Source organism: Delphinapterus leucas, chromosome 5 (assembly GCF_059928025.1).
Source record: "Delphinapterus leucas isolate spDelLeu-1000000601 "Yukka" chromosome 5, BTC_Dleu_Yukka2, whole genome shotgun sequence".
Classification (NCBI taxonomy): Eukaryota; Metazoa; Chordata; class Mammalia; order Artiodactyla; family Monodontidae; genus Delphinapterus; species Delphinapterus leucas.
The window spans coordinates 45,052,335-45,080,166 of NC_143133.1; the positions used below are offsets into that span (position 1 = coordinate 45,052,335).

At 34.7% G+C, this 27,832-nt stretch overlaps 1 protein-coding gene across 9 annotated transcripts in view; it reads right to left on the bottom strand.

Annotated features, from left to right (window-relative positions):
• Positions 1–27,832, bottom strand: part of LCORL (ligand dependent nuclear receptor corepressor like) — a 162,149-nt gene that overhangs the window by 87,280 nt on the left and 47,037 nt on the right. For 6 of the 9 annotated variants that reach the window (XM_089911705.1, XM_022566862.3, XM_022566841.3 and 3 more), the window contains exons 3-4: positions 19,103–19,182; positions 18,076–18,205 (exon numbers count right to left, since the gene is read on the bottom strand). In XM_089911705.1, coding sequence (XP_089767831.1) covers positions 18,076–18,205; positions 19,103–19,182 — 210 coding nt within the window. Of the gene's footprint in view, positions 1–16,560; positions 16,604–18,075; positions 18,206–19,102; positions 26,356–27,832 lie in introns of those variants that run through there. The other 3 variants (XM_089911703.1, XM_089911702.1, XM_030760164.2) reach the window with 3 other exon arrangements.

Sequence of the window (27,832 nt, forward strand, 5' to 3'; positions counted from 1 at the left end):
ACTTGAACTAGAAAGTAAAATTAAAGAGACATAAAAACTTGATAAAACAGTATCATGGAAACTACAGCAGCAAAATAGCATATGTTAATTTTAAACTGCAATGATAAAATACTATATCCCCTGCTTCATTTCTTACAATTGTCAAGTAGAACAAGATACAAAGGCCAGAGAACAGCATGTTAAGCAAAGTAAGGTGGAAAAGATTCAGAGGTTTCTGAATATTTTCAGAGAAAGAAAAGAAATCACAACTGTATTTAAACTAATTTTTAAAAATTTATCCCCATTAGGAATCACTTGATAACCACTATAACCATAGACTGCCAATACAATGATCATTCTATGTCTCATACATTCCACTCCCAACCTGCTTCATCCAGCCTCTGCTTCTTATACGATCTACTGATACATTCTGCCATGCAAGCCAGGGTCAGAACAGATGAATAGTGATGGCACAGTCCTTCAGTTGGCCTAACTGCTACCCTAGAGATACAAAACAATTCATTATACTGAACAGGAGGGGTAAACCATTTTCCTCTTAGAGAGACGCAGTCAGGCAAGTTACACTAGATACATTATCTCAATGCTTATGTCTCTCTACACAATAGTCTGTGTTGTAGTGAAAATCTGACTAGAAATTATTTGGAATGCTGAGTCATCTCCCATGACAAACTACCTTTTTTTCTGCCTCCTCAGCAGCTATGGCACTTGCTATTAAGTACTATCAATCTCTGACCCAACAAAGTAGTTGTTTAGACAATGCCTTATTCCTATCAAAGTCACCATCAACAGAGCTTAGAAGTTACTGTCCAGAGGCTATTATTACAGGGGAATTATGGCTGAGTGTGCCACAGTGTTTGTAGAACATATCCACTTGTAGATATACTACCCACTACAACCAATGTGGCACTCAGAGAGATACGAACATCTCCAGAGAAGCTTTTAGGTCTGCTAAAGCTGGGGCATTCCTGAGAACAAACAGAAAACAAAATAAAGGTGTTAAAAACCAGACTCCCTACCAAAGAAAATCTAATACTTTAATTTAACAATATAGCAAAGCCCAAATAAGGCTGTAAAAATTCTATTCTAAATGAGTGAAGTTTGATATGGACTACAGTAGGATCAAGATCATGGAGAATATCTTCAGTAACAGGCAGAAAGGTAAACTGAGGAATGAGGGCTTAATATTCAACTCGCAAGGCTAATACTATTGCTCTGTCTTGCCTACTGAATATGAGCCATAAAAGCTCCTCCCAAGTGTTGCTTTCTTACTTTCTTACTTTTAATTTTAAATGGAATGAGTCTCTAAACAAAATGCAAATAAATTACTAATAACAAGCATTAAAATTTTTTTATCTAGAAAATAACAGGATAGCTACAGAGGCACAGAGCTATCTTTTAACTAAAGATCTCCCTTCATTGTTATAACTAAAGTTATTAAAAATCATTTACCAAGACTCTAAAATAACTATGATACTTGCTCAGGGTATTAAAAGAGACACTAAGGGAAAATACACAGTTTCTGCTCTCTATGAGTTAGCAATCCAGTATGGAAGGATAAAATGTAAAGACTGTATATTTCTTGGAGGAGTATCTTGAAGCTTATATGGTCTTCAAGTTCAACATTCCTGAGTAGGGTACACAAGGTTTAAGTCCACAAGAGAATCAACAGCACATGAACTACTCTCTCTATTCTATCTCTACTGTATCCTATCATTAACATGCCAGTATCCTCCTTGAAACTAAGCACTGTATCTTACTCATTTACCTATTCAGGGATCTACAATGGTACCACAACAAGGTAACAATAAATTTCATAAATAAACGATGCTTCACACTTCAAAGGGAATAAAGGGCAGCGTTAACAGCTGAGCAATGAGTTAACCTTTTTTGGTTTTGGTTTTGGTTTTCTTAATTTTTTTTTTAACAGGGCATAGAAAAATAAGAATGAGAAGACATCCCTTTACTCTCTCACACTTTGCACAAAAGGTTTCTGAACACTCACTGAAAGGAATTATTACAAAAAAATGATTTTTTTTTTCTGAAAGTCTTATGAGCTAGTTGGTTCAAAGGCAGAAAAGAATGCAGGTTTAGACACTGCTTATGTTGCTTTCACTTTGGTTTACTATGTCACTACTGAACATGCACTGCAAAGGATAAATATAAAATCAAGGATCAAATGAGTGGACATGGACTTCCTGAAGCTCCTTTTTATTCCACAGATTTGACTGTCTCAACTGCCCATGTAAAATGAGGAATCTGCCAGACAAGAGGAACATGGAGAACACATAACCATAGGATCTCTGCCTTTTATAACATTTTAGGGGGTTCTTTTTTGGGCGGGGGGAGCTAAGGGATAGCTGCACCCCAGTTATACTTCCAAGTTTCATTTCTTGTTTTTGTTTTTCGTTTTGGTTTTTTTGCGGTACGCGGGCCTCTCACTGTTGTGGCCTCTCCCGTTGCGGAGCACAGGCTCCAGACGCGCAGGCTCAGCGGCCATGGCTCACGGTCCCAGCCGCTCCGCGGCATGTGGGATCTTCCCGGACCGGGGCACGAACCCATGGCCCTGCATCGGCAGGCGGACTCTCAACCACTGCGCCACCAGGGAAGCCCCCAAGTTTCATTTCTTAAAGCCTACCTGAGGCTTTACTAAAAGTCATGGTCTACCACAGCTTAATGCAGCTATTTAATCCTTTTGCCCCTCCTTACCCTTCCTGCTTCTCCTGTTTTTTTGCCTCTTTAAAGCCATGATCTGACCATGGTATTTGTGAATCCCCTAGCCTTGTTAAAGCCAAAGTCCAACTCCCCTGTGACTACAACTTTCCTTGTTAGGCTTTTTAGCAATTAAATGTTCTTTCTAAGTTCAGCTCATCAATTTTGGACTTTGGAAGAATCAGTCTCTAAAGTATGCCTTTAGAGCAGAGTTCTTCAAATTCTGTTGGATATTCACTCATCAACTAACAAAACTGAGAATGCAGGTTAAAAATATGTGTATTTTTCATTTTTATTATCTATTTTTATTTTATCTATTGTATCTATTTTTATTATCTATTTCATTTGTATTATCTATTTTTCAGACTTAATTCAGATAAAACTACATAGTAGAATAAGTATATCCATTTAACTGGCCATATAAACTATAATATATCACAATACTCAGAATGCAAACCAAAGAATAAGGGCTCCATTATCAATCCCTCCTTGTCCGAGGGACTCAACTCTCACTCTTCTCCCAAAACACTAGGTCTCCTTTATATGACAAGGGACTTCTGATATAAAGCCCAAGTAAGGGTGCCACTGTTAGTCAATCTGTCAAAGATTAGTAACGGTTAATTTATTTATTTTTATGTTTTAAAAAATATTTTAAATTTTAAAGTAATTTTAGACTACAGAAAAGTTTCAAAAGCAGTACAAAGATTTCCTGTATATTCTTTTCCCAGTTTTTTCTTAATGTTAACTTCCCACATAACCAATTATCAAAACCCAGAAATTAACATCAGTACAATACTATTAACTAAACTGTAGATTTTATTTGGAATTTATCAGTTTTCCCACTAATGTCCTTCATGTTTCTCCTTAGTCTCCTCTAATCAGTGAAAGTTCCTCAGTCTTTCCTTTCATGATATTAGACATTTTGGATGAGTAACAAACAGCTATTTGGGAGAATGTTCCTCAGTATATCTGATGCTTTCTCATGATTAGTTCAAAGTTACACATTTTTGGCGAGAATACTACAGAAGTGATGTGCATTTCTCAGTGCACCATATCGGTGTACCAGTAAGACTGGATATTTGTTACTACTGGTGATGCTACCCTGGATCACTTGGTTAAGTTGGTGTCTGCTCGGTTTCTCGACTGCAGAGCTACTCTTTCTCCTTTGTAATTAATACACTGGGGAAGATACTTTTAGAATATGCACATACTCGGATTCTCATCAAACTTTTGCCCACTGATTTAAGCACTCATTGCTGGATGTAATAATTGTGACTGTGGTGTTCTAAGGGTGATTTTCATTTCCTGCATTCCTTCTACATTTTAAAATTGGAATTCTTCTCTGAGATAGAGCTGTCCCTTCTTCCTTATTTATTTATTTACATCAATATGAAAAAGTGGATATTGATTTTATTCTATGGGTTATCTTATTTATTTTTTTTGCTCATATTGTTCCAGCTTTGGCCATCAGCAGTTCTTTCAGGTTGGCACCTGCATCCTACCAATCTACCTTTTTTTGAGACTTCCTTACTTTCTGGCACCACAAAGTGCTCCAAATTCATTTTATACTTTCCCAGCCCCAGCCATGGAAGCAACCACTTCTCCAAGGAGCCTTGGTTCCCTTTATTGGAGAAGTCTTATTTTATCAAGGATGTACATCAATGTAAATAGAATTCCTGCACTCCAGTGGATCACCTTACTTAATTCCTGACTACATGCACACGTGATTTTGGACAGCACCATTTTACAGCACTGGCTCCATGATGGTAATTGTTTTTTCTTTTTTTTTGGTCTAACAAAATATTCAACAACAATGAAGGAATGTTCTCTATTAATAGTCTAAAACATTTCCAGGGTTAACAAGGATTAAGTCAAAGAAGTGCATGTAACAGGAAGAATCACAGACTTGTCAATATTATCCATAGTTTTACCTCTATAACCTTCTAGACACATGTAGGGCCTGCAACTCTGGAACTCCAATAACTCCAACAAACGACAATGCCGAAGGTACATAAACATACCCTAATCTAGGTAGGCAGTGACCATTACTCCAACCAAAAAGTGAGTGCTTCTTTTACAAACAAACCTCAACAACATCAACCAGTACTGCCAGAACAATAAGTGTGCTTTTTAGAAAAACAAAAATGGATAAAGACTCCCATGAAAAAAATTGCCATCATCTAACATGAGCTCACAGATGGTTTTGTAGAACTCTAGAGTATTTTAAGTTGAAAAATGAAGTATGTGCAAAGTAAATCAGGATCCACTAGGCCATAACATACCCAAAAGGCTTTGGAGTTCAAATAATACCAGAATATTAGAGCATATGATCAGACTCACTAGAATATGTGGCTAGTATCATGGTTCCAGTTGCTCATTAGAAACACTGCTAGCCTAACTTAGTGTATTTAAGACAGAAGCAACCCTAAGGCAGGTCACTTTAACATGTTGCTGGCTTAAATAAAAAATAAATTTTCTTAAATACATATAAAAGTATTTTAACATTTCTAGTTACTATAATGTATACTCTTCATTACCCATACCTAAAGAAGCAAAAGGTAATCTAAAATAATAAATAGTTCCCAAATAATCTATATTTTGCTTTAGAAAATGTGTCCTTTCATTACACAAATATATTCATACAAGATTTTCACTCTGTTATTAGTTAATATTTTAAAATTAGCTTCGGTTCTCTGATTAATCAGAACATGAAGGGAATATGAAAAATGGCTAGCAGGATTAGCTAACTTTTCAAACTATCCATGCTGAAATTTTACCTCAAAGTGTCTCACATGATTATTGAAGGCTGACTGGTGTATATGCCTGTACAATAATTTTTTTCAAATATTCCTTTACCTTTGTTTCACTTCCTTAATGCTACATAGACTAACAATATATCAACACACTTTAGCAAAAATTCTCCCATTTTATCAACTAAGAAACCAAAGCAAAAAAGTGACTTTTCATTTGTATAAAATAAACACAAAGAACGTTATAATTTGTATTCTGTTTACCTGACAATTCCACTCCCCCAAAGTACCCGAAGAGTACTATTGATATATTTACTGCTGACAGTTCTGAAGTATTACTACTCACTTTTGAGACTGTATGATGCCTTACACCCTGATGTTAGTTATTAATTCATGGGCTCCTAAGGACAATCTTCTTAATGATTACAAGACTTAATTTGAGAACTAAACCCTATGTGATCTTCCTTTTTTGATTTACTGTGATTCCAAGTAACTGATGATAATGATAATAAATAACAGTAGCAGCAGTTTTAGATTACTGAGTCCTTACATTATCTCTTCTTCCCACCCCTCCCCAACTTTATTGAGGTATAACTGGTACACAAGAAAAACTGCACACAAATAATGTATACAATTTGGTCAGTTTGGATGCATTATCTCTTCTAATCATCACAATAATCCTCTTAAAAATGCCACAATTATTCCCATTATATAGAAATGGAAACTAGTCTTAAGGAGGTTAAAAAATTTGCCTAAGGTCATGCAAGGCTGAGTAAGTAGTAGAACCAGGACTAGAACCCAGGTCTAATCCAAAATCTGACCTCTTAACTACTATGCCATACTATGAGTAAAGCAAGTCATTTACATGCTGGTGCCTAGATTTCTCGTACACTCAAAAGCAAAAAAAAAAATTAGTGTAATCCACCATAGGGCTACTCTTCACTGGATGCCTAGTATACATATGGCACTAAGCTGCATGTTTCATTTACATTATATTAATCTTCACAATAATATCACCAAGTTAAGTATCTTGCCCAATATCACAGCTTCTTAATTAAAAAACAAACAAACAAAACAGCAAGCAACCCATCTAGGTTTGACTCCATAGCCCATATTCTTTTTTCCACCAGAAGCTACTACTGAACACACAGCATACCTATCAAACTAAAATCTAAACTAGTACCTTTTGTTTTAATAAAACTATTTTTTTGGTGGGTGAGGGTAGACAACAGAGTATAAATAAGCATCCACAATTATTATGCCTCTTGCGCATATGAGAAAACTAAGTCACATAAAAGGGTAAGTAGTTTATCAGAACTATGTAACTAATGTATGGTAGGGCAAGATTTGAATCCATATATGTTTCATGGTAAAACTTAGGCTTTGCCCTTTCTACTGAAGATAGAAACGTTTTAGAAGACTTCACTCAAAACACTTTAAGGGGGAAAACGCACACACATACAAATATATATCCATATGGAGAAAGGTAGAGGGTGATCGCTACTTGGTAATAACAAATCAATGAGTTCCAATCAACAGAACAGTCTGAGCAGGCTGTGAATATAATGGACAACTAGCCAACAGCAAATAGTAAACTGTAACTGACAGTTCATAATTACATGTAAATTTAAAATGGTGAGATGGTAATTTATAAAACTAATTTATCACATTTCACAAGTACAGTATTTGATCAAATCCTCTGCTAGAATCCTAGACTCCTTATATCTTTGTAAGAGAAATTCAGAAAGAATTAATCAGCCACTGAGGTTCCAAAGTGCCAGAGAGAATAAGTAATTATTCAAAAGAGAATTATAACTATATCATATTAAATGAGATAGAGAGGAGAGTTCATGTGTTAGAGCATATTTAACAAAGTGCTATTTCTACAAAAATTGCACTAAAAAAAGATCTTTATGTGAGATTAAGAAACTGAAAATACAGACTCAAAATTATGGCAAGACAGAACTTCAACCTTTTATTAAAAAGTTGAGGTAGTAGATTGATTCAGTGGCTGGCTTATAACTCAGGTGCTTTTTACACTATAGTTTATCATCCACAAAACCACAGTATATGAAGAAAATTGTCTGGAAAAAACAAAACAAAACAGCTGACTAGTAAAATACCTCTCCCTCTCCCTTATTATTTCAGTTCAGGACACATGAACTATTTCAGTCTTTAGCTAATGTTCTTGGCCATTAAGTTTTCTTTCTTTCCTCAAAAGGTCCTGATCTTGAGATTCTAATACCACCCAATTCAGTATATTGGGCTGTCTTAAGTTTGCAGGCAGACTACAATCAGGTTTAAAGTCTTACAGCTAAAATACCAAGAGGAAACATACTTTTAAGAATTCTGGATTAGAGTTTTTAGACGTATTATTTACAATGACAATGAAAACTTTCTATATGTATGCTTTAAAAGTACATCTTAGAAAGAAACTAAGCAAAAGAATAGTCATAGTAGTTTTCACTCTGAAGTCATCTAACAACCTGCTGTTTTTAGGTATATAATAAGACATAACCACTGTTTTAAAAGCATACAAACTAACAAATATTGTGGTTGAATTTAAAAAATTTAAAATAACATGAAGAAATTGAAACTTAGCGACAAAATTTAAAAAGATAAAAATCAGAGAAAAGCAGACCTCTAAGAAACGTAGGCTTTCCAAGAAGTTTTAAAAAAACACAAACCCTTATTTTCACAGCATCTAACAAACACAATTTGCAGCAGGAGGACTGAATGAAACATATAAACATCAGTTCTCATAAAAAAACAAACAAAAAAACCCCTCATCTTAGAAACATAATATTTCATAGAGCAAAATTTTAAGACACCTGAATATATAGCAACTGAAAGCAGGAATCTGCTTTTGTCTTGTCTTTTGAGCAGGCTTCTCCTGTGTCTGCTTGGCCCCTTGCCAACACCCCTGAACCACACTGCTGTATGGTACCCTAAAATCTGTTCAGCAGCTGAGCCATGTTATTCCACCACACATACATGTAGGCAGTGTTCTCACTTTAACCCTAAAATGCATAATTATACATAAATTGAGCAGCAAATATATATTACATGTTGAAGAGTATCTGCTATGATTTTGATTTATGTCTTTGACCAAAACTCTGTTCAAAAAACTAAGAAATGTTTTATAAGGAATTGGAAAGATAAAAATTATTAAGATAGTCTTTGCCTCCAACGAGTTCAAAATCTACTAAAATCAATACTCTTAGAGGGATATGATGGAATAATACTTAAAACGGACAAAGAAGGTAGAAATCATTTCACAGAATCAAAATTATCCTTAAAAATCTCTTAAATAGCCCACCAGTACAGTGTATACTTATGGTCTGCAGTCTCATACATTATTATGTATTATGAAACACACATTTTTTAACATGAGAATCATGCTCTATTTTGCAGAGATGCTTTAAAGTACAGGAGGTGTGTAGAAACTGAGAGCTATTAAAAAAACAGTAAATTTGCTTAATCTCCCATCTCATGGCCCCTGTTGGGGGACCAAGGGACGCCACAGGTATTCTGACAAAGTAGAACAGTGGACAGATACCCACGTGACACAGATTTTTCTTTTTCACACTTGGCATGAAATATCTGCTGTGGGATGCTGATAAATTTGACACTTCTAGAAGTAGGACTTATGAAAGTGTTTTGATAAAAAGATACTCTCAGTCAATCAGGCTTGGGAAACAGTATCACAATAAACAATGAATGGAGTATGAACAAACCTAGCATATTCTTCTGTTAACTTCAAGGAGTTAAAAGAAATGTTGACTGTAAAGCAAAAAGTCTTACATCTTGCTAAGGAGGCTGGGTTTAATGAAGTGGACCATGGAAATGTTAACTGTTAACATCACATAGTGAAGAGTTTATGATTAGAAAATCTTTCAACTTGATGCTCATCATTTGTCAGGCAAAGATAAAGGAGTCACAAATACTTGACACCAAATCTTTAAAAAAAATTTTAGATCATGCAGATAAAATGTTTGTTCATACAAGTGAGTCTGATCACGATATGAAGACTCCACACATTAAAGGGTGACCAGGAGCTGAAAAACTACAAGTGACGGGAACTTAAATAGTTCATCCATTTTTAAAAGAAGTTTTTAAAAAAATCCCAGTGCCTTTTCTGTGGCTTCAGCTGATGGTTCAGATAAGCTAGTTCCATGGATTCAGACATGGATGAACCTTAGGCATTTAATTCACCTGTTCAATACTTCACCAGCTCACTCTGACTTAATACTACTCATCACCAAACAGCAACAGGAACTAAGCCTCCATCTCTTTTATTACCATCAAACTTCATGCAGGCAACTCTTTAATCCATTAATTAAACATTTTAAAAATGCTTTTTTGATTATTTTACTAAGTACTATTAATAATCATTAACTATCTTACATTATTTAATCAGTTGTTTACATTATAGTACATGTTGCTTGGTCAAGTTATTTAACTGTTACTTCTTTGTATGTAAGTAAAGGAACAGAGTTAAATAATCTCCAAATCCCCTATCTGCTTTTAAATGCTATAATTTTAGCTTGGTCTTAAAAGGAAAATAATCTGTAAAACTGAGGAATGGGAGTGGCGATCACCTCCTACATGCCTGATCTATAATTTTTCAAAGCTGATATTAGCTTTAACTCCTGAAATGTATTTCCCCCAGGTTTTCTGTAGTTTGAGTTTGATACCCTACTTTTTTTCTTTTTAGCGTTTGCTCAAATGTTATTTGACTACTCTTTATAAGACTGCAATTCCCACCTCTACCCTGGCATTCCCTAAGCTCCTTTCCCTGCTTTGCCTCCACAACACCTACATATATATTTATATCCAGCATGTGTGTAAGGTGTGTGTGTGTGTGCGTGCGTGCACGCATTCACATTCAACGACAAACAGAATTTACTTGCTTACTGTCTGCTTCCCCTCACTAGCACACAGAAGACAGGGATGTTTTCTGTCTTTTTCCCACTAGTATGGTACCTGGCATATAGAAGGAAACTTAGTGGAACTTTGTTGAATGAATTAACTTCTCTAACCATGGACGAGAAATATGTTTTATAAAGGCCAACACGCTAGTCTTGCTCTGGGGAAAGTCATACTCAGGGAAAGAAAGAAGTAAATTAGCAGGATTTTATGAAAGAACACATAGGTGATGACACAGCTGGTGAATTCATGAGTTACTCAAGAAAATCAGAAAAATATTCTAAAAAGATTTTTAAATGGTTAATACGAAACAGTTAAATAGCACGTAGTAACTGTCTATTACTTCCACAAAAAAGTGCTTTTTCCAATTCAGTACTCATTATTTTGAACAGCATATATAGATTACTACATTTATTCACATACAGGCTAATTTCACTATCTGCAGTATTAGAGACAGAGCACAGGGGAGAAATACTACCCAGGGACAGATGGTAATTCAAAAAATAGGGCCCCAAATAGAATTGTATCTCTTCTGAGAATTAGGTCTTCCCTCTCACCTAACAGACTACACTTTCTCAACTGAATTAGAATATGCAAAGAAATAATTTAGACAAACTTCTAAAGAATTATATAAAGATAAATGAAAGAACCACTGCTTCCCCAAAATTTAAATTATGTCCTCAAAATGTTATGAGTTGTGTATAACCATTGAAAGAATAATTCAATGACTAAACATTTCTGAAAGGAATTTATAATCACTTATATTTTCATTATTTGGGCTGATTCCTAGAACATCTTAGAATACTGGAACTTTCTTATCACATGCAAGGACTCATTAAAGACTTTGCTAAAAGATCTAGCATACTACAGCTATAAGTAACATTTTTAAAAAACTGGATAGACAATCATGATTTTAAAGCATTACTGTTGATCTTTAAAATATTCCTCTTCTACAGACACTCAATTAAGTTATTGAGTTTTAACTGTACCGGGTATAATTCTAGGTGCTGAGGAGATATCGACAAAATCCCTGTCTTACTGTTCTTATATTCTAGAAGTGGCAGATAACAAACAGATATTAAAAGAGGAGTCAGGGAAACAGACAAATGAGAAGGAAAATGATGGGAAAGAGACTGACTGAAAGAATTATCATAAATGGGGTGCTTGGGGCAATGAGTGGTCAGGCCAGGGTAATGTTTGATAATATGAAGGAGGGCAATGCTCAGGTGCAAACAAGGATTCCAGACAGAGGTAACAGGAACAGCAAGTAGGAAGACCCTAAGGTGGGAATAAGGTTAGCACATTTGAGGAAAAGCTAAAAGCCAGAGTCTGCAAAAGAATAAACAATAAGAGATGTGGCTAAAGAGGAGGCAGAAGTAGGCCATGTAGGTTGAATTTTTGATATATTTTACTCTCAGTGACATGCAAAGCCATTGGAAGCTTTTGGGCAGAGGAATAATGTCCTGGTTTAGGCTTCAGAAATATCACTTTGCCTTCTGTGTAGAAAAAATGAATTGGTAGGGAAGAGAAAAGTAGAAGAAGAGACACCAGTTAGGAGGCTTTTTAAGTAGTATATGCCAGAGATGAAGTGCCTTGGATTAGGATGGCAGCTACGGAAATGGTTTGAAGGTAGAACCAATGGGAGTTGATGATAGGTTGAATGTGGGTATACAGGATACTGAGGAATCAAGAAAAGCTCCTAGCTTGGGGACTGACCAACTGGGGTCAAGGGTGATACTTTTTACTAAGATAGGAAAGGCTGGGGCAGGGGAAGGTTTGGGGAGAGTAAAGTCAAGTGTTCTGTTTTAGATAGGTCATTCTGACATGCCTACTGAATATTCTACTGAAGAATACCAAGTGGACAGATATAAGAGAGTAAAGCTAGAGAAAAGATTAGGATTAGATATAATCCTATAATATTCAGGTGTCATCAACACATACATCGTAATTAAACCCACTGGATGAAATGATGCCATCAAGTAAGAGAAGGCATATTGAGAAGAAAAGACAACTGAGGACTAACTCCTAGGCTCTTCAATATTTAAAGGTAAAAAAGACAAAAAGCAGCAAGGAGCATGTGAAAGAAGTAATCTGCAAGACAAGGGAAACATTAAAAGAATATAGTTTCCTAGAAACCAGGATTAAGGAAGTGCTCATCCCTATCAATTGATGCTGAAAAGCTGAATAAGGTGAGAACTAATAACTTTCCTCTGAATAGTACAAGATGGAATTACCAATGAAACTGATAAAACAATTTCAATGGAGTAGTAGAAAAGAAAGTCTAATTGGGATGGGTTGAAAAGAAAAGGGGAGTTGAGAAGTGAAGATGGTAAAAGTACAGAAAATAATTATCTACTACCTGTCAGATGCTTGAGATATCTCAGCAGGCAAAAATACAAAAATCTAATTCTTCATAGTGCTTATATTCTAGCAAAGGGAATAAGACAATGAACAATAAAAATAAGTAAATTATATAATATGTTAGAAGGTGATTGTGCTACAAAAAGGAAGCACAATTTTTAGTTGTGAACTTTTGAGAAGGATATAAAACAACCACCTGTAACAGAGGAAAGGGACTAGGTGAGACTTAGAAAGTCAGCATAATAGGGTGTTTTACTTTAGTCAAGTTCAGCTGTTCCAGGGTAAGTGTGTAAGATATTGAGAATAGGGTTAAAACATAGATAAGGTTCTGACAAGCAAATATGACAAAGGAAAAGAGAAGCAAGGGAGTTAAAATTTTACAGAAAGATGATTACAGCGATTGAGCACAGTATCTAAACTGAGTAAGGAGAGACGTGAAGTCGTAAGACAGTAACAGTGAGAAGTGGTATGGTCAATAGATTGGGGGTTGCAAGGAGGTTAAAAAAAATACTGGGATGCCTACTGAAATAAAATGGTAGTAGAAATAGGGATGGTTGAAATTATTTTTGTGAGGTGGCAAAGGTCTAGGGATGATGATGGGAAAGGTGGTTGGAGTGGAATGGAGGAAAAGATCATTGGAAATGAAGAGGTCAAGTAACTGAGAGGCCAGAATGTAGAACGTAACAGTTACATAGAACTTGAAGTCACCAAGAACTAAGATGGGAGGAAGAAAGTGAAAAGGCTGGTAGAGGTGTGCAACATGATAATATGGATGGAATATTTAGATATTCCAAACAAGCTCAGGGTTTGGAGTAAGGATGGCAAATAAATGATTGGAAAGCAGCTATAAAGATCTCAGAAGTTGCTTGTTAATTTTATCACCCCCATATTACATAAAGCAAGGAATTAAAAACATCCAGCAAGGGAAAGGTCTACAAAAGCATCTTTTATGAATATATAGGTTTCACTTAAAGCAGTAAAGTAAAGGGAACATTAAAAGAAAAGACTGAGGATATAGGGGATTGCTGATGAAAGACCACAAGTTCCAGAAAACACAGTGGAGAAAATTTGGGTGCTTGTAAAGGTGTAAACGACTGGGTCAAATTAGAGATTAAAAAAGACAAAAGGAGATAAGAATCCATGTGATGATGAATGAATGACCTGATAGTCGGCCTTTAATTCCTGCTACGGATGGTGTTGCAGGCAGAAAGGTGATTTTAACAGAAATGCTTAAAATCTTAAATACAGTTATAATTTTAAGTGTGTTCTTAGAATTTTATTCATATCCTCTACACGGCAAAATAAGAAAAATCTTTTCAAGGATACCTCTGGATTGTGGCTCATAATGGTATGTGGATTATTTTATGACACTAACATACAGTTCCCTAAGAGTTCTAAAAAGGCAGCCCACATATAAAGAAAAAGTCAATGTATGACCACGTGTTATCACAAAGGCACATTTGTATAAGAAATGCTTAGGGCCTGAATGAATCAGGTCAAATTTACATAGTCATTCTAGGATACCTGCATTTAGAGAAAAGCAATCTAAAAGATTAACACTCCTGTTTCTAAGAAGTCAAATGTTTTAGTATCAGTCATAATCCAATTAATTAATAAGCAGTATTAATATTTATTTCATGCAGTATTATAGAGCTTAAAAATTAAAAGTTTAAAAGGAAAAGGATCTGTGTTCAAAAGAGCCATGAAAAACTTTATATAAAACCTAGCTAACAATTAATTTAAGGGGGAAAGGTTGGTTAATAGCAGCTTTCAACTATATATCAAGGTCTTCGAAAAGAAAAGGCCAGAATAGTAGTTACATGAATGCTCAATGTGTGTGTGGGGGGGTAAAAGATAAAGTAGGAAAAACATTATATTTTGATGAAGGAAGGCTTTATTTTGTTATATACACTTAGCAGTATGATTCATTCAGCTACAACGTGCATACTATCTGTCCAATTTAGTCAAGTAGCCTTCTTTAACTGAAAAATAAAAGATGAGATATCTTCCTGAATCATAAGCCAGTGATTTACACTGCTTCAGGTAATCAGAGAATGTGAAGCCAAAGTCAAAACAGTTTAGTTCATATCCTATGGGGACAGCTTCAGAAAAGGCATTTTATATCTATATGCCTATGTTTACCCACATTTCAAAACAAATAAACTGACTGATATTCAGGCTATACACAGTAATAAACTTAAGTACAAAGTAGGAAAAGATAAACAATACATACACGCTAAATAATTTTCTTCTTCAAATAAAACAAATAAGTACTAATACCACTGAATACGTAGAGAAACTGGAAGATATATGGACAGTTTATCTTAGTACTCATTTATTCATTCAAAAATATTTACTGAAGATCTAAGATGTGACAAGTACTATTCCAGATACCGAGGATTCTGCAATTAACAAAACAGAAGTCCCTACTATCATGGAGGTTTCATTCTACTCTAGCATTCTAGACAATTGTCTAGGTTAACCTCTAGAAGGAACTCAATTTTGAAACATTTCTAAAGTAAAGAATATACAAAATTAGTTAAAAGTTCGTCTCTGCACTAAAATATCCACTCCCCTGACTGTACTTACTCAACCCTACAGGAGTATTTTTGACTGGCTTCTAATTATAAGGGATAGTCCAAACTGTATTTAGATTAAGTAATAAGTTTTCCCCAATTATTAAATACTATAAGGGAACTAATCACTAAAGCTGTTCATGTTCATATAAAGCAAAGATGGAATGCTCTGTATGTCTCATAGGTCCTCTCTAGCCTGCCTAATTCAATTAAAATAATCCTAATTCTAGGCTGCGAAGTAGTAGAGAACAGGAATGATTTTCTACTTAATACTTAGAATCTAAGTGTTCCTCACATAGAAAATCTTTGACCTTTTAAAATTCCTTCCAAGGATTCAAACGTTCACAACACAAAACTTCTCTGAGCTTCATTATCTCAGTCTGTTAAAGTGATAACAAGAGTACCTATCTCTTAACAGTGTTTTGGGATTAAATGAGGTAAGTCACAAAACGGACTTAGTGTTCAATCATAATTGATGACATCAACCATCTTAATTATCCTAAGTGTGAGTTCTCAATAACAGCAGCTTACATCATCAACTTCCATAAAACTATAGTTAAGAAAGATAATAAACAAGCTACAATTGGGATAGTAGAAGATTTCTCTATGTTTTGGCAAGATGATCACATGCTATGCTCCTCAAACTAAGCAACAGATTTAAAGTATCAGTAATACTAATGTTATTAATATGCAGCATTCCTATAAATGACTGAGTTTGAGAAATTTTCAGGAATCAAATAAAAACTTCACTAACAAGATGCTTTATTAGTATTTTATTTGCTTCCGAATACTCGGAATTTCCTATCTTTAAAAACACATTTTTTGCCTTTTATTTCAAAGTAAAGTTAAAAGAACTTACTAAATAAATAAACAAATACACAAACAAAGGAGTTAAAACCATTTAAAAGATACTGTTATTATCTTCTAGTCTCATCCTGGTCAGACCATATTGGAAATCTCGAAAATGATTTCATTCAAAGAAATTAAAAACAAACAACAGAAACAAAACCAAGTAAACAAGTAGAAAAGTCCTTATGTTTAATTAAATCTGGAAAGTGATGAGGGACTACAAATAAAGAAATTAACAAAGATAAAAATACTGAAGACCTGAAGTAAAGCAAAAATACTACTAATAAGAACCTTTCATTTAAAAACTCTGTGATCCTTCAAAGATCTTGAAGAAAACCAAAAAAATCCCCAAATGGAGAGGTCACTAAATATCCATGAACACTCACCCAACCATTGGTAGGAGACCTCTTGGAGACCCAGATGCTTGAATCAGCTGAAATAGTACCAAGTTTTTACTGATTACTCTTAACAGGGCAATGGAGCACAGGCTAACTCCATACTATCAAATACTAAAAGTCATTATTATTGATTAATTTATACCTACTACCATTACAAATTATTCAAAGGAGGAGGCGACTGGGTAAGTTCTAAGGTGAGTGAAACTTACTGCATGCATGTGTGTAAATGCATACATTTTCTCCAGCTCTCTTCGTGATGTAAGTCTGATAACATAATTCTTATAAATGTAAATATACAGACAGAATAAAATTTTCTAAGTTAATATAAAATTCTTAAAGAAATCATGTAAATAATTTTTATATTGGTTCATAAAGAAAATTTTAAGAAAACAATTTGTTTTTTAAAGATACTGCCAATTTCTCAATACTAAGTACTTTGGTAACACACAGGAAAAGATTTTCAGTCCCCTGCACTTAAAAAAATATATAGTTCTTAACTTTAGGCCTTTTAATATACTAATGGTTCTTCTCATCAGAGGATTTTCATATTTCAACACATAAAAGAACTCGTAACAGTAAGACTAAACAAAAGCTTCCTTTCTCAAAGGTGAGGACTATATTCAACATTATAGATTAAAACCTGTAAGTCATCTGTTTAACAGAAAATATCTGATGTTACCTAATTCAAAAGAGGAGTAAAAGCACTATCAATACTTAGATGAAAATACAGTAATGTTTTCCCCAATCTCAGGAAGCTGGGAGGTACAGTGATCCTCCCACCACCACCCTTCATTCCCCCTGCACATGACTTATTCCAAAGGTCTATGTGATAAAAATTAAGATACTTTACTACGGCGCAAATGGCCAAGAACAAAAAATGGAAGGGTCTATATTTCTGTATTTTTCTCAAGTAACTTAAGATATAAAAATAACTTCTGCCTGATACATGTGTATCAAGCAAGAAAACAAGTGAAAACAGTCCTCATTTGGATTTAATGTTTAGATAGACAGGAAGCAAAGAACAACACTGACATTGTAATGTCAAGTAAGCACATTCAAGCTATCAAAGAAACACTGAAATCTCAAGCCAGCAAATATACTACCAACCTGGCTGATAAATGATTTAACTGTTACATTTCTAAAAACAGCTTTGCAATATATTATATCTATCACTTATTGAACACAAAAGAACTTCTGAAGTCAGAAACAAAATAAGGAAGACCAGAAGCATATAAAATTTTCTTCTGCCTATAGTAGATTAAGAAAATAAAGTCAGGGAGAGATTTGAGAATAGAATGGTGAAAAGGAAAGCCTAATAGAAGACAGCTCTACAGTGATTGCAAATCCTAATGTCCCTAAAAATATGAAGAAAAACTAAGGACAAAGAAGGAAATAATCAAGAATGGAGTAGAGATTGACATATTAAAAACTTGTGTGAGAGAAAAATTCAAACATTTTAGATGTCTATTGCAAATTTTAAATGACAAAGTATATCAGTATTACCTTTCTTTCGAAAGAGTGCATTTAGGTAATTTTCTGCTTGGCATTCAATCTTTTCAGTGTTGGACTGGCCCTGAGATGATAGTTCCTCTGTTGGTGTCGACTGTGAAGAATCAAGAGATGGTATACAATCCTAAAATTAGAAGAAAACAACATAAAAAAAAATCACTTTTTATTTAAACATGGGACTCCATTTAAAATGGCAAAAAAATTCTGTTTTTTTTTTTATATTTTAAATATGTCAAATTATATACAGAACATAAGATTTGAGAAAGGAGTCAGGAAAAAAGAAATTTATCTTTGATAGAGGGACAAACTAGCCTTATTCCTTAGCAAAACTATTGTCAAAAAGGGGGTGGGGGGCAGATAAAATATATTGTTAAATAAACTCACTATATAGCATGCCAGTAATGAGAGTTTTAAGAACAAAGCAGATATGTTTATCCACTAATCTGACCAAAATGGGTGCAAGTTCTCAAATTCCCATTTCTTCTCAGCCCTTCCCACAACAGTACATAAAGAATTAGGACTTCCCACCATGCAAGAAGATGCTGCTTGTCTAGTTTATGCCCTGTTTACAGTAGAAACTAATAATTAATCATTTCACAGGAGATAATTATGATATCCAAAAGACTTCATGAGAAAGTAAAAGGCTAAAACGTAGTACTACATTATCCTCCAACCACTGATTCCTAAGAAATCAGACTACAGGGTGGTCTCAGACCAAACTAGGCTCACCCGTGTCTACCTAAATACAAAACAGATCTGAACTGAACTTTATGAGTCAAAGAGCTTTAAGAAAGAAATGTGAAATGAGCAAAAAAGATGAGAATGTTGTTGGAATTTTTACCTGCAAGTTAAGCTAAATGTTAGACTTCTAACGTAAGACTTTAAAATATTCTTCTCATTACCAAAATCAAGTATTTAAATTTCACTGTAAGTCACAAATTCTCAGAACAAATTAAGTTTAAAAAATTGTGTTACAATTGTGCAATTAGTTTAGACATAATTTCATAGCACTAAAACTTACACTGACTGCTTCTCTCTGTAGGTTACAAAATGAACATTTTTCATCCATAGACCAGTCAGTCAGCTCTTCTGGTTCACAGTCTTCAAAAGAGGGAAAAATATTGATTAAATACACTAACTTTATTAAAACAAATAAAATTACCACTCGCCATAGCAATGGCTCATATAAAAAAGCTAGCTGCAATAGTAAGGGGAAAAGGCCCCCCCAAAATTAAACTGGTGACATCTAGAAAGAAATACGGAGAGTAATTTTACACTATTATCAGACAAAGTAGCAAGAACAATGAGCTGGTTATAAATTAATTTTCCAACAATAGAATTTTAAGTATCATCTAGCCTTCTGAAAGATTCAATTCATCATTGTCTATTAATTTTTATTTTCACTATGAAAGAAGTCAGAACAAACAGGGAGATATGGGGATAAAGGAATAAATTTTGCACATCATGAAAGACAACATAAAACAGAGAAATGGAATAAAGCACCAGAAAAGCCTACAGATTTGAGAATATGGAATGCTATCCAAGAAAAAAGTAGAAATCCACTGCTAAGAAGTCAGATCAGATTTTCATTACGTGCTAAAGGCTTTGTTGCAAGAGTGAGAGCAAAAAGCAAGTAAACAAGTTATATTATTCAATACCAATCATGGATTTTTTTCACAAGAATGTTCCTTATAATCCAACTGTTGTAATATATTAGTGAGTTCGTGGAAAACATTTTCTAATGAAGGAATTTTATGAAGATATAATAACATTGCCATCATAACTGTACTTGGTATAGACAGTGATTTTTGAAATTTACTCCTTGCAATAGAAATTCCCTCCAATTTCTTTTCCCAAATAAATTCATACACAGAACCTCAAATACATAAACTATTATCATCTGAGGCAGCTACATTGGAACTAATTTGAAAAGCACTGGTATACCACAGTAATTTCTCTTATACTTTTGAAATACATAATGAAATTGAATACATGTTTTCTGCTAAACTACACAGGAAATAAACTCATCCTTCTGGAATGACAATGAATAAATACTACTTAGGTTTAGCCCGTGGGATACTCTTGCATTAATCCAGATATATAGGTCAGAATAGAAGATAATATAATTTGCTGGAATATAAAGAGTATAGTGATAGCTTCCTTTGATTTTGGCAGTGCTCCAGAAATATTCCTTTTATTTATTTAAGCTTGGAAAGAGGAGGGAATGGGAACATAAGATCCAGTATGGAGTAATGGAAAGATGATTGGATTTGAAGTCTCCAAAAATCTGGAATGGAACTTATTATTTGTAGCCTTGCCAAGCCACAAAGGTTTCGTTTTAATTTCCACATCTGTAAAATAAGGATCCCATCACCTAACTTATTTGTGATCAAATTTTAAAAATATGAAAATACTTCATAAACTGCAAAACATCATGCAGAGGTGAATTATTAACGAGGTAGAGTCGCTAGTCATTATTTTTTAAATCCTGTACTATCACACATATATTTAATAAGGTCAGTTTGAAGAAGACAAATTTTAATTGAATATCTGCTTAAGAAAACTGATCACTTTTTGTAAACAACCTGACAAATGAAAAGGTTTACATAACCTATACAGTTAAAAACCCAGAATTGTAGTTATGCAGGTTCATAATTTTCTCCAACCTTTCACCCAGTCAGTACAACAGAAGCATAGATTCACACTCTTGAATATAGGACTGTGCAGTGTCTCTTACAGAGAGCGAGGCACAGCTTTCTGACCAATGAAATGAATATAGAAGAAGTGACAGTATACCATTCTAAGCAGAGGCTTTTAAAGGCATGGCAAATTTCCCCAATTCTCTTGAATTTCCACCATCCAGCATCAGAAGAACTTGGCCTGTAAAGCCATTAATCCTTCAGTCTGGAACATGGAGTCATGAGGAGATGTTATCCCCATCCACAGCCTAGATTCCAGTGAATAAGGTCACCCATAAACATGAAACAGATTTTGGAGCTGTTTGTTATGTAGCATTACTGTAGCAAAAACTTGACTCATATGCTAAGCATAACATAATTTTGATAGATCAAGGAAATCTTACTGCTTTTAAAAATTATGGCCTCATGAATAGGGACTATGAAAGGAATCCAGCATTGGGATTTTTGAAAAATAGCTGGTAGGTCTGGAAAAGGTATTTCTGAAAAATCATTGAAAGGTTTCATAAAGTTTCAGTGATAAATATATTGACTCAAGGGACAACAACTTTGGGTTAATTAAGACAATTACCAGTTGTAAAATAAAATTGGGCATGCTGAGATTATCCTCATTTATTTTAGTTATTTTAGGTGAAGTTCTTCAAGGAAATTCAATTAAAATAAATACCTACATAGTTAAACAAATGGCATTGAATAATCAATGATTACATAAATGCCATTAAATGCTACTGGGTTCAGAAATCTATGAATTTACTTAAAAATATTTAGTAATTACTCTGTATATAGCAACTTTTAATTTTCAGTCCAAATAAATGATGATGGTATACTTTTTTTATATATAGGAAAAGCGATTTTGAAAAATCACCTGGAGGCCAGACTTCTCCCTCTGTCCAGGTTGTCCTTTCAGGTCATAAAAATTAAATAAGCACTACAACAAAACACATTCATTTTATCTCTCAAACAAAATTTGACAATGATTCAGATATTCATCTCTAAAATAAGTTGTCTCTCATTTTGAAACTTTAATACATGAAGGTATAAGCTCAAAAAGGGTCAAAATATGTACCTTATACAACTAACCTTATTAATAAAAGGCAATGTCATATATGAAACTGGTAGTAAATGAATGATAAAAATCAACCTTTCCACCATATATACATATTCTTGTGGTCAAAGTCTGGCTCCAATCATTCACCTGATTTATCTGGGAAAGATAACAGTCTTTGAAATTAGACAGCCTTGTAGTGAACCACGTCTTTCCACATACTATTGATAGATGTAGCCTTGGGCTAGTCACTTTCTCTGAGCTTCAATTTCCTCACTGTACAATGAGGATAATAATAATTCCATCTTAAGGCTGTAGTAAAAATTAAGAACATACGCAAAACACAGAAGTCCAGTAGATGTTACTTTCATTTTCTTTTAACTAATCACACTTCTTTTTAATGTTTTTATTCTCTTCAGTACCCTCAAGCCACAGAAAATAAATTTGGAGTTCCTAAAGATAAAGTTCAATGAAAAGTGAAAAAGGAGAATACTGAAACTAGATTTTTCATTAAGGTCATGAAAACTGATTATAACTTTGTTAAAAGATACATAACAGTAGGGAATATAATTAAAAAATAATTTTTCATTATGAAACTACATATTAACTATATTGAAAGTACAAAGGAGAAAAGAAAAACTATTCATAATCCCATCATCCAGAGATAACGATTAATAGTTTGCAATATATCCTTCCAGTTTATATTCTATACCTTTTAAAAAATTAGGATCAGCTGATTTTTTAAAGATCAATAAAATGATAAACCTCTAGCCTGGCTAACCAGGAAAAAAAGAGGAAATATCAGAAATGAAAGATGGGCCATCACTACCGATCCTATGAACATTAAAAGAGTAACAAAAGAATATTATGGACAACATTAGTTTCCCACAGATTTGGATAAAATGGACAAATTTCTTGAAAGACACAATCTACCAAATCTCACACACAAAAAAATATGTAACCTCAACAGGCATTTATCAAAGAAATCAAATCAATAATTAATAGCCTTCCAAAACAGAAAGCACCAGCCCAAATGGTTTCTCTATAATCTGTTCCAGAATACAGAAGCAGAGGAAATATTTCCTAACTCATTCTTGACGCCAAAACCTGTCTGAACAGACACCTCACCCAAGACGATATGCAGATAGTAAACAGGCATATGAAAAGGTGCTCAATATTACATGCCATCAGAGACATGCAAATTACGACAAGATACCGCTACACACCTATTAAAATGGTTAAAGTCCAAAACACTGACAACATGAAATGCTGGTGAGGATGTAGAGCAAAAGGAACCTAAATTCACTGCTGGTGGGAACACAAAATAGTACAGTCACTCTTGAAGATAGTCTGCTTCTTACAAAGCTAAACAGAGTCTCTCCTTTCCAAAGGATCCAGCAATGGTGCTCCTACGTATTTAACCAAATGAGTTGAAAATGTATGTTCACACAAAAACTTGCACACATATGTTTATAGCAGGTTTATTCATAATTGCCAAACCTAGGAAGTGACCAGGTCTTTCAAATAGGTGAACAAACTGTAGTCCAACCGTATAAGGCAGTTTTATTGTTTTATTACACTTTGCTTTACTGCACTTTGCAGATATTGCATTTTTTTACAAATTGAAGGTTTGTGGCAACACTGTGCTGAGCAAGTCTATCAATGCCATTTTTCCAACAGCGTTTATTCACTTTGTGTCTCTGTGTCACACATTTTGGTAATTCTCACAACATTTCAAACTTTTTCATTATTATATTTGCTATGGTGATCTGTGATCAGTGATCTTTGACATTACTATTATAACTGCTTTGGGGTCCAAGAACTGTGCCGATATAAGTTGTCAAACTTAATGTTCTATGTGTGTTCTTTTTTTTATTGAAGTAGGGTTGATTTACAATGTTGTGTCAATTTCTGCTGTACAGCAAAGTGGTTCAGTTACACATATTTATATTCTTTTTAAGATTCTTTTCCATTATGGTTTATCACAAGATACTGAATATAGTTCCCTGGGCTATACAATAGGACCTTGTTGTTTATCCATTCTATATATAGTGGTTTGCATCTGCTAACCCCAAACTCCCAATCCCTCCCTCCCCCACCCACTCCCTCTTGGCAACCACAAGTCTGTTCCCTATGTCTGTGAGTATGTTTCTATTTCACAGATAAGTTCATTTGTGTCATATTTTAGATTCCACATATAAGTGATATCATATGGTATTTGTCTTTCCCTTTCTGACTTCACTTAGTACGATAATCTCTAAGTCCATCCATGTTGCTGCAAATAGTATTATTTCATTCTTTTTTATGGTTGAGTAATATTCCGTTGTGTATATATACCACATCTTCTTTATCCATTCATCTGTCAATGGATATTTAGGTTGCTTCCATGTCTTGGCTATTGTGAATAGTGCTGGTATGGACATAGGGACACATGAGCCTTTTTGAATTATAGCTTTGTCTGGATGTATGCCGAGGAGTAGGACTGCAGAATCATATGGCAACTCTACTTTTAGTTTTTAGAGGAACCTCTATACTGTTTTCCACAGTGGCTGCAACAACTTACATTCCCAGCAACAGTATAGGAAGGTTCCCCCTTTTCTCCACACCCTCTCCAGCCATTTGTTAATTGTAGACTTTTTAAGAAAAAAGTCTTACCGGTCTGAGGTGGTACATAATTATAGTTTTGATTTGTATTTCTCTAATAATTAGTGATGCTGAGCATCTTATGTGCCTGTTGGCCAACAGTATGTCTTCTTTGGAGAAATATCTATTTAGGTGTTCTACCCAGTTTTCAACTGGGTTTTTTGTTTTTTTGTTGTTGAGTTATATAAGATGTTTGTGTATTGTGGGAATTAAGCCCTTGTCGGTCATATCATTTGCGAATATTTTCTCCCACTCTGTCTAAGTCATCTTTTCGTTTTGCTTATGGTTCCCTTTGCTGTACAAAAGCTTTTAAGTTTGATTAGGTCTCATTTGCTTATTTTTGCTTTTATTCCTATTGCCTTGGGAGACTGACCTAAGAAAACACTGGTAGGATTTAAGTCAGAGAATGTTTTGCCTATGTTCTCTTCTAGGAATTTTATGGTGTCATTTCTTATATTTAAGTATTTAAGCCATTTTGAGTTATTTTTGTGTATGGTGTGAGGACGTGTTCTAACTTCATTAATTTGCATGCGGCTGTCTAACGTTCCCAGTACCACTTGCTGACGAGACAGTCTTTTTTCCATTGTATATTCTTTGTGTGTGTGTTCTGACTGCTCCACCAACTGGCCTGTCCCCAACATCTCTCCCCCTTGCTGGGCCTCCCTATTCCCTGAAACACAACAATATTGAAATTAGGCCAATTAATAACCCTACAATGGCCTCTAAGAGTTCAAGTGAAAGGAGTAGCAGCAAGTCTCTCGCTTTAAATCAAAAGCTAGAAATGATTAAGCTTAGTGAGGAAAGCATATCAAAAGCTGAGACAGGCTGAAAGCTAGGCCACTTGTGCCAAACAGTCAAGCTGTGAATGCAAAGGAAAAGTTCTTAAAGGAAATTAAAAGTGAACACATGAATGATAAGAAAGTTTTAGTGGTCTGGATAGCCAGCCACAACATTCCCTTAAGCCACAGCCTAATCCAGAGCAAGGCCCTAATTCTCTTCATTGAAAACTGAGAGAGATGAAGAAGCTGCAGGAGAAAAGTTTGGAGCTAGCAGAGATTGGTTCATGACGTTTAAGGAGGGAAGCCATCTCCATAACATAAAAGTGCAAGGTAAAGCAACAGTGCTGATGTAGAAGCTGCAGCAAGTTATCCAGAAGATCTACCTAAGATAATCAATGAAGATGGCCACACTAAACAACAGATTTAAAATTCAGACAAATCAGTCGCATATTGGAAGAAGATGTCATCTGGGACTTTCATAGCTAAAGAGGAGAAGTCAATGACTGGCTTCAGAGCTTCAAAGGACAGACTGACTCTCTTGTTAGGGGCTAATGCAGCTGACAACTTGAAGTTGAAGCCAATGCTCATTTACCATTCCAAAAGTCCTCATTTACCACATTACCTGTGCTCTATAAATGGGACAACAAAGCCTGTATGACAGCACATCTGTTGACAACATGGTTTACTGAATATTTTAAGCTCACTGTTGAGACCTACTGCTCAGAAAAAAAAATTCCTTTCAAAATGTGAATGTGACTGCTTGTTGATAATGCACCTGATCACCTAAGAGCTCTGATGGAGATGTACAACAAGATTCATGTTGTTTTCATGCCTGCCAACACAATATCCACTCTGCAGCCCACTGACCAGGAATCATTAAGAAAAACATTTCATAAGGTTATAGTTGCCATACATAGTGATTCCTCTGATGGATCTGGGCAAAGTAAACTGAAAACCTTCTGGAAAGGATTCACCATTCTAGATGCCATGAAGAACATCCATGATTCATGGGAAGAGGTCAAAATACCAACATTAACAGCAGTTTTGATGCAGCTGATTCCAACCCTCATGGATGACTTTGAAGGGCTCCGGACTTCAGTGGAGGAGGTAACTGCAGATGTGATGGAAATAGCAAGAGAACTGGAATTAGAAGTGGAGCCTGAAAATGTGACTGAATCATTACAAACTCATGATAAAACTTCAAAGGATGAGGAGTTGCTTCTTATGGATGAGCAAAGAAGGTGGTTTCCTGAGATGGAATCTACTCCTGGTAAGATGCTGGGAAGATTGTTGAAATGACAACAAAGGATTTAGAATATCACATAAAATTAGTTGACAAAACAATGGCAGGTTTTGAGAGGACTGACTCCAATTGTGAAAGAAGTTCTACTGTGGGTAATATGCTACCAAATAGCACTGAATGCTACAAGTTGTTTGTGAAAGGAAGAGTCAATCAGTGTGGCAGACTTCATTGTTGTCTTAGTTTAAGAAATCACCACAGCCATCCTAACCTTCAGCAACCAACACCCTGATGAGTCAGCAGCCATAAACATCAATGCAAGACCCTCCACCAGCAAAACAATTACAACTTGCCAAAGGCTCAAGTGATGGTTAGCATTTTTTAGCAATAAAGTCTTTTTTAACTAAGGTACATACACTGTTTTTTAGCATAATGCTATTATTTATTACACACTTAATAGACTACGGTAGAGTGTAAACATAACTGTAGAAACCAAAAAATTTATATGCACTGGGAAACCAAAAATTCATGTGACTCACTCTATTGCATTATTCTCTTTATTGCAGTGGTCTGGAACTGAACCTGCAATACCTCTGAGGTATGCCTGTACACTTGGATAAGTCTCTGTACACATTGAGGAAAGCTAATATAACTTATATAACTAACTATAAAATAGTATTAGATTCTCTGGTTTTAATATAAATAAGCATCAATTCATATTAGAAAGCTACCCATTTTTTAGTTAATACTAGGGTATGGGTTCCTAGTAGGAAAAGATACTACCTATTCATTTTTCTTTCCTCATTGCTCATCACAGTTCCTAACACAAAATAAGCATTCAAAATATGTCATCCAATAAATCTTATTAAAAAGTAGTTTTGTTTGCTCCATCATCATAGTGTTAACAGTTGGGGAAAAAAAGGATATTAAGCCAAAAATATTAAATGTTGGTCAGTGGTATAAGTCAGGGATTAGCAAACCTTTACTATAATATAAACAGCCAGAGAGCAAATATTTTAGGTTTTGCAGGATATATGGTCTCTGTCACAACCATTCAACTCTACTGTTGAAGGACAAAAGTAGCCATAGACAATATGGCAACAAATAAGAGGGGCTGTTTCCAATAAAACTGTACTAATCGGGCATTAAATATGGACTTCATAGTTTTCACAAGCCACAAAATATTAAGTCTTCTTTTGATTTTTTTCAACTATTTAAAAACATAAAAACCATTCTTAGTTCACAGGCCATTCAAAAACAGTCAGTGAGCTGGATTTGGCCACAATGCGATCGCTTGCATACCTCTGATATAATTTCTCTTTGAAATGTGGACAGAGCTAGGGAAAAA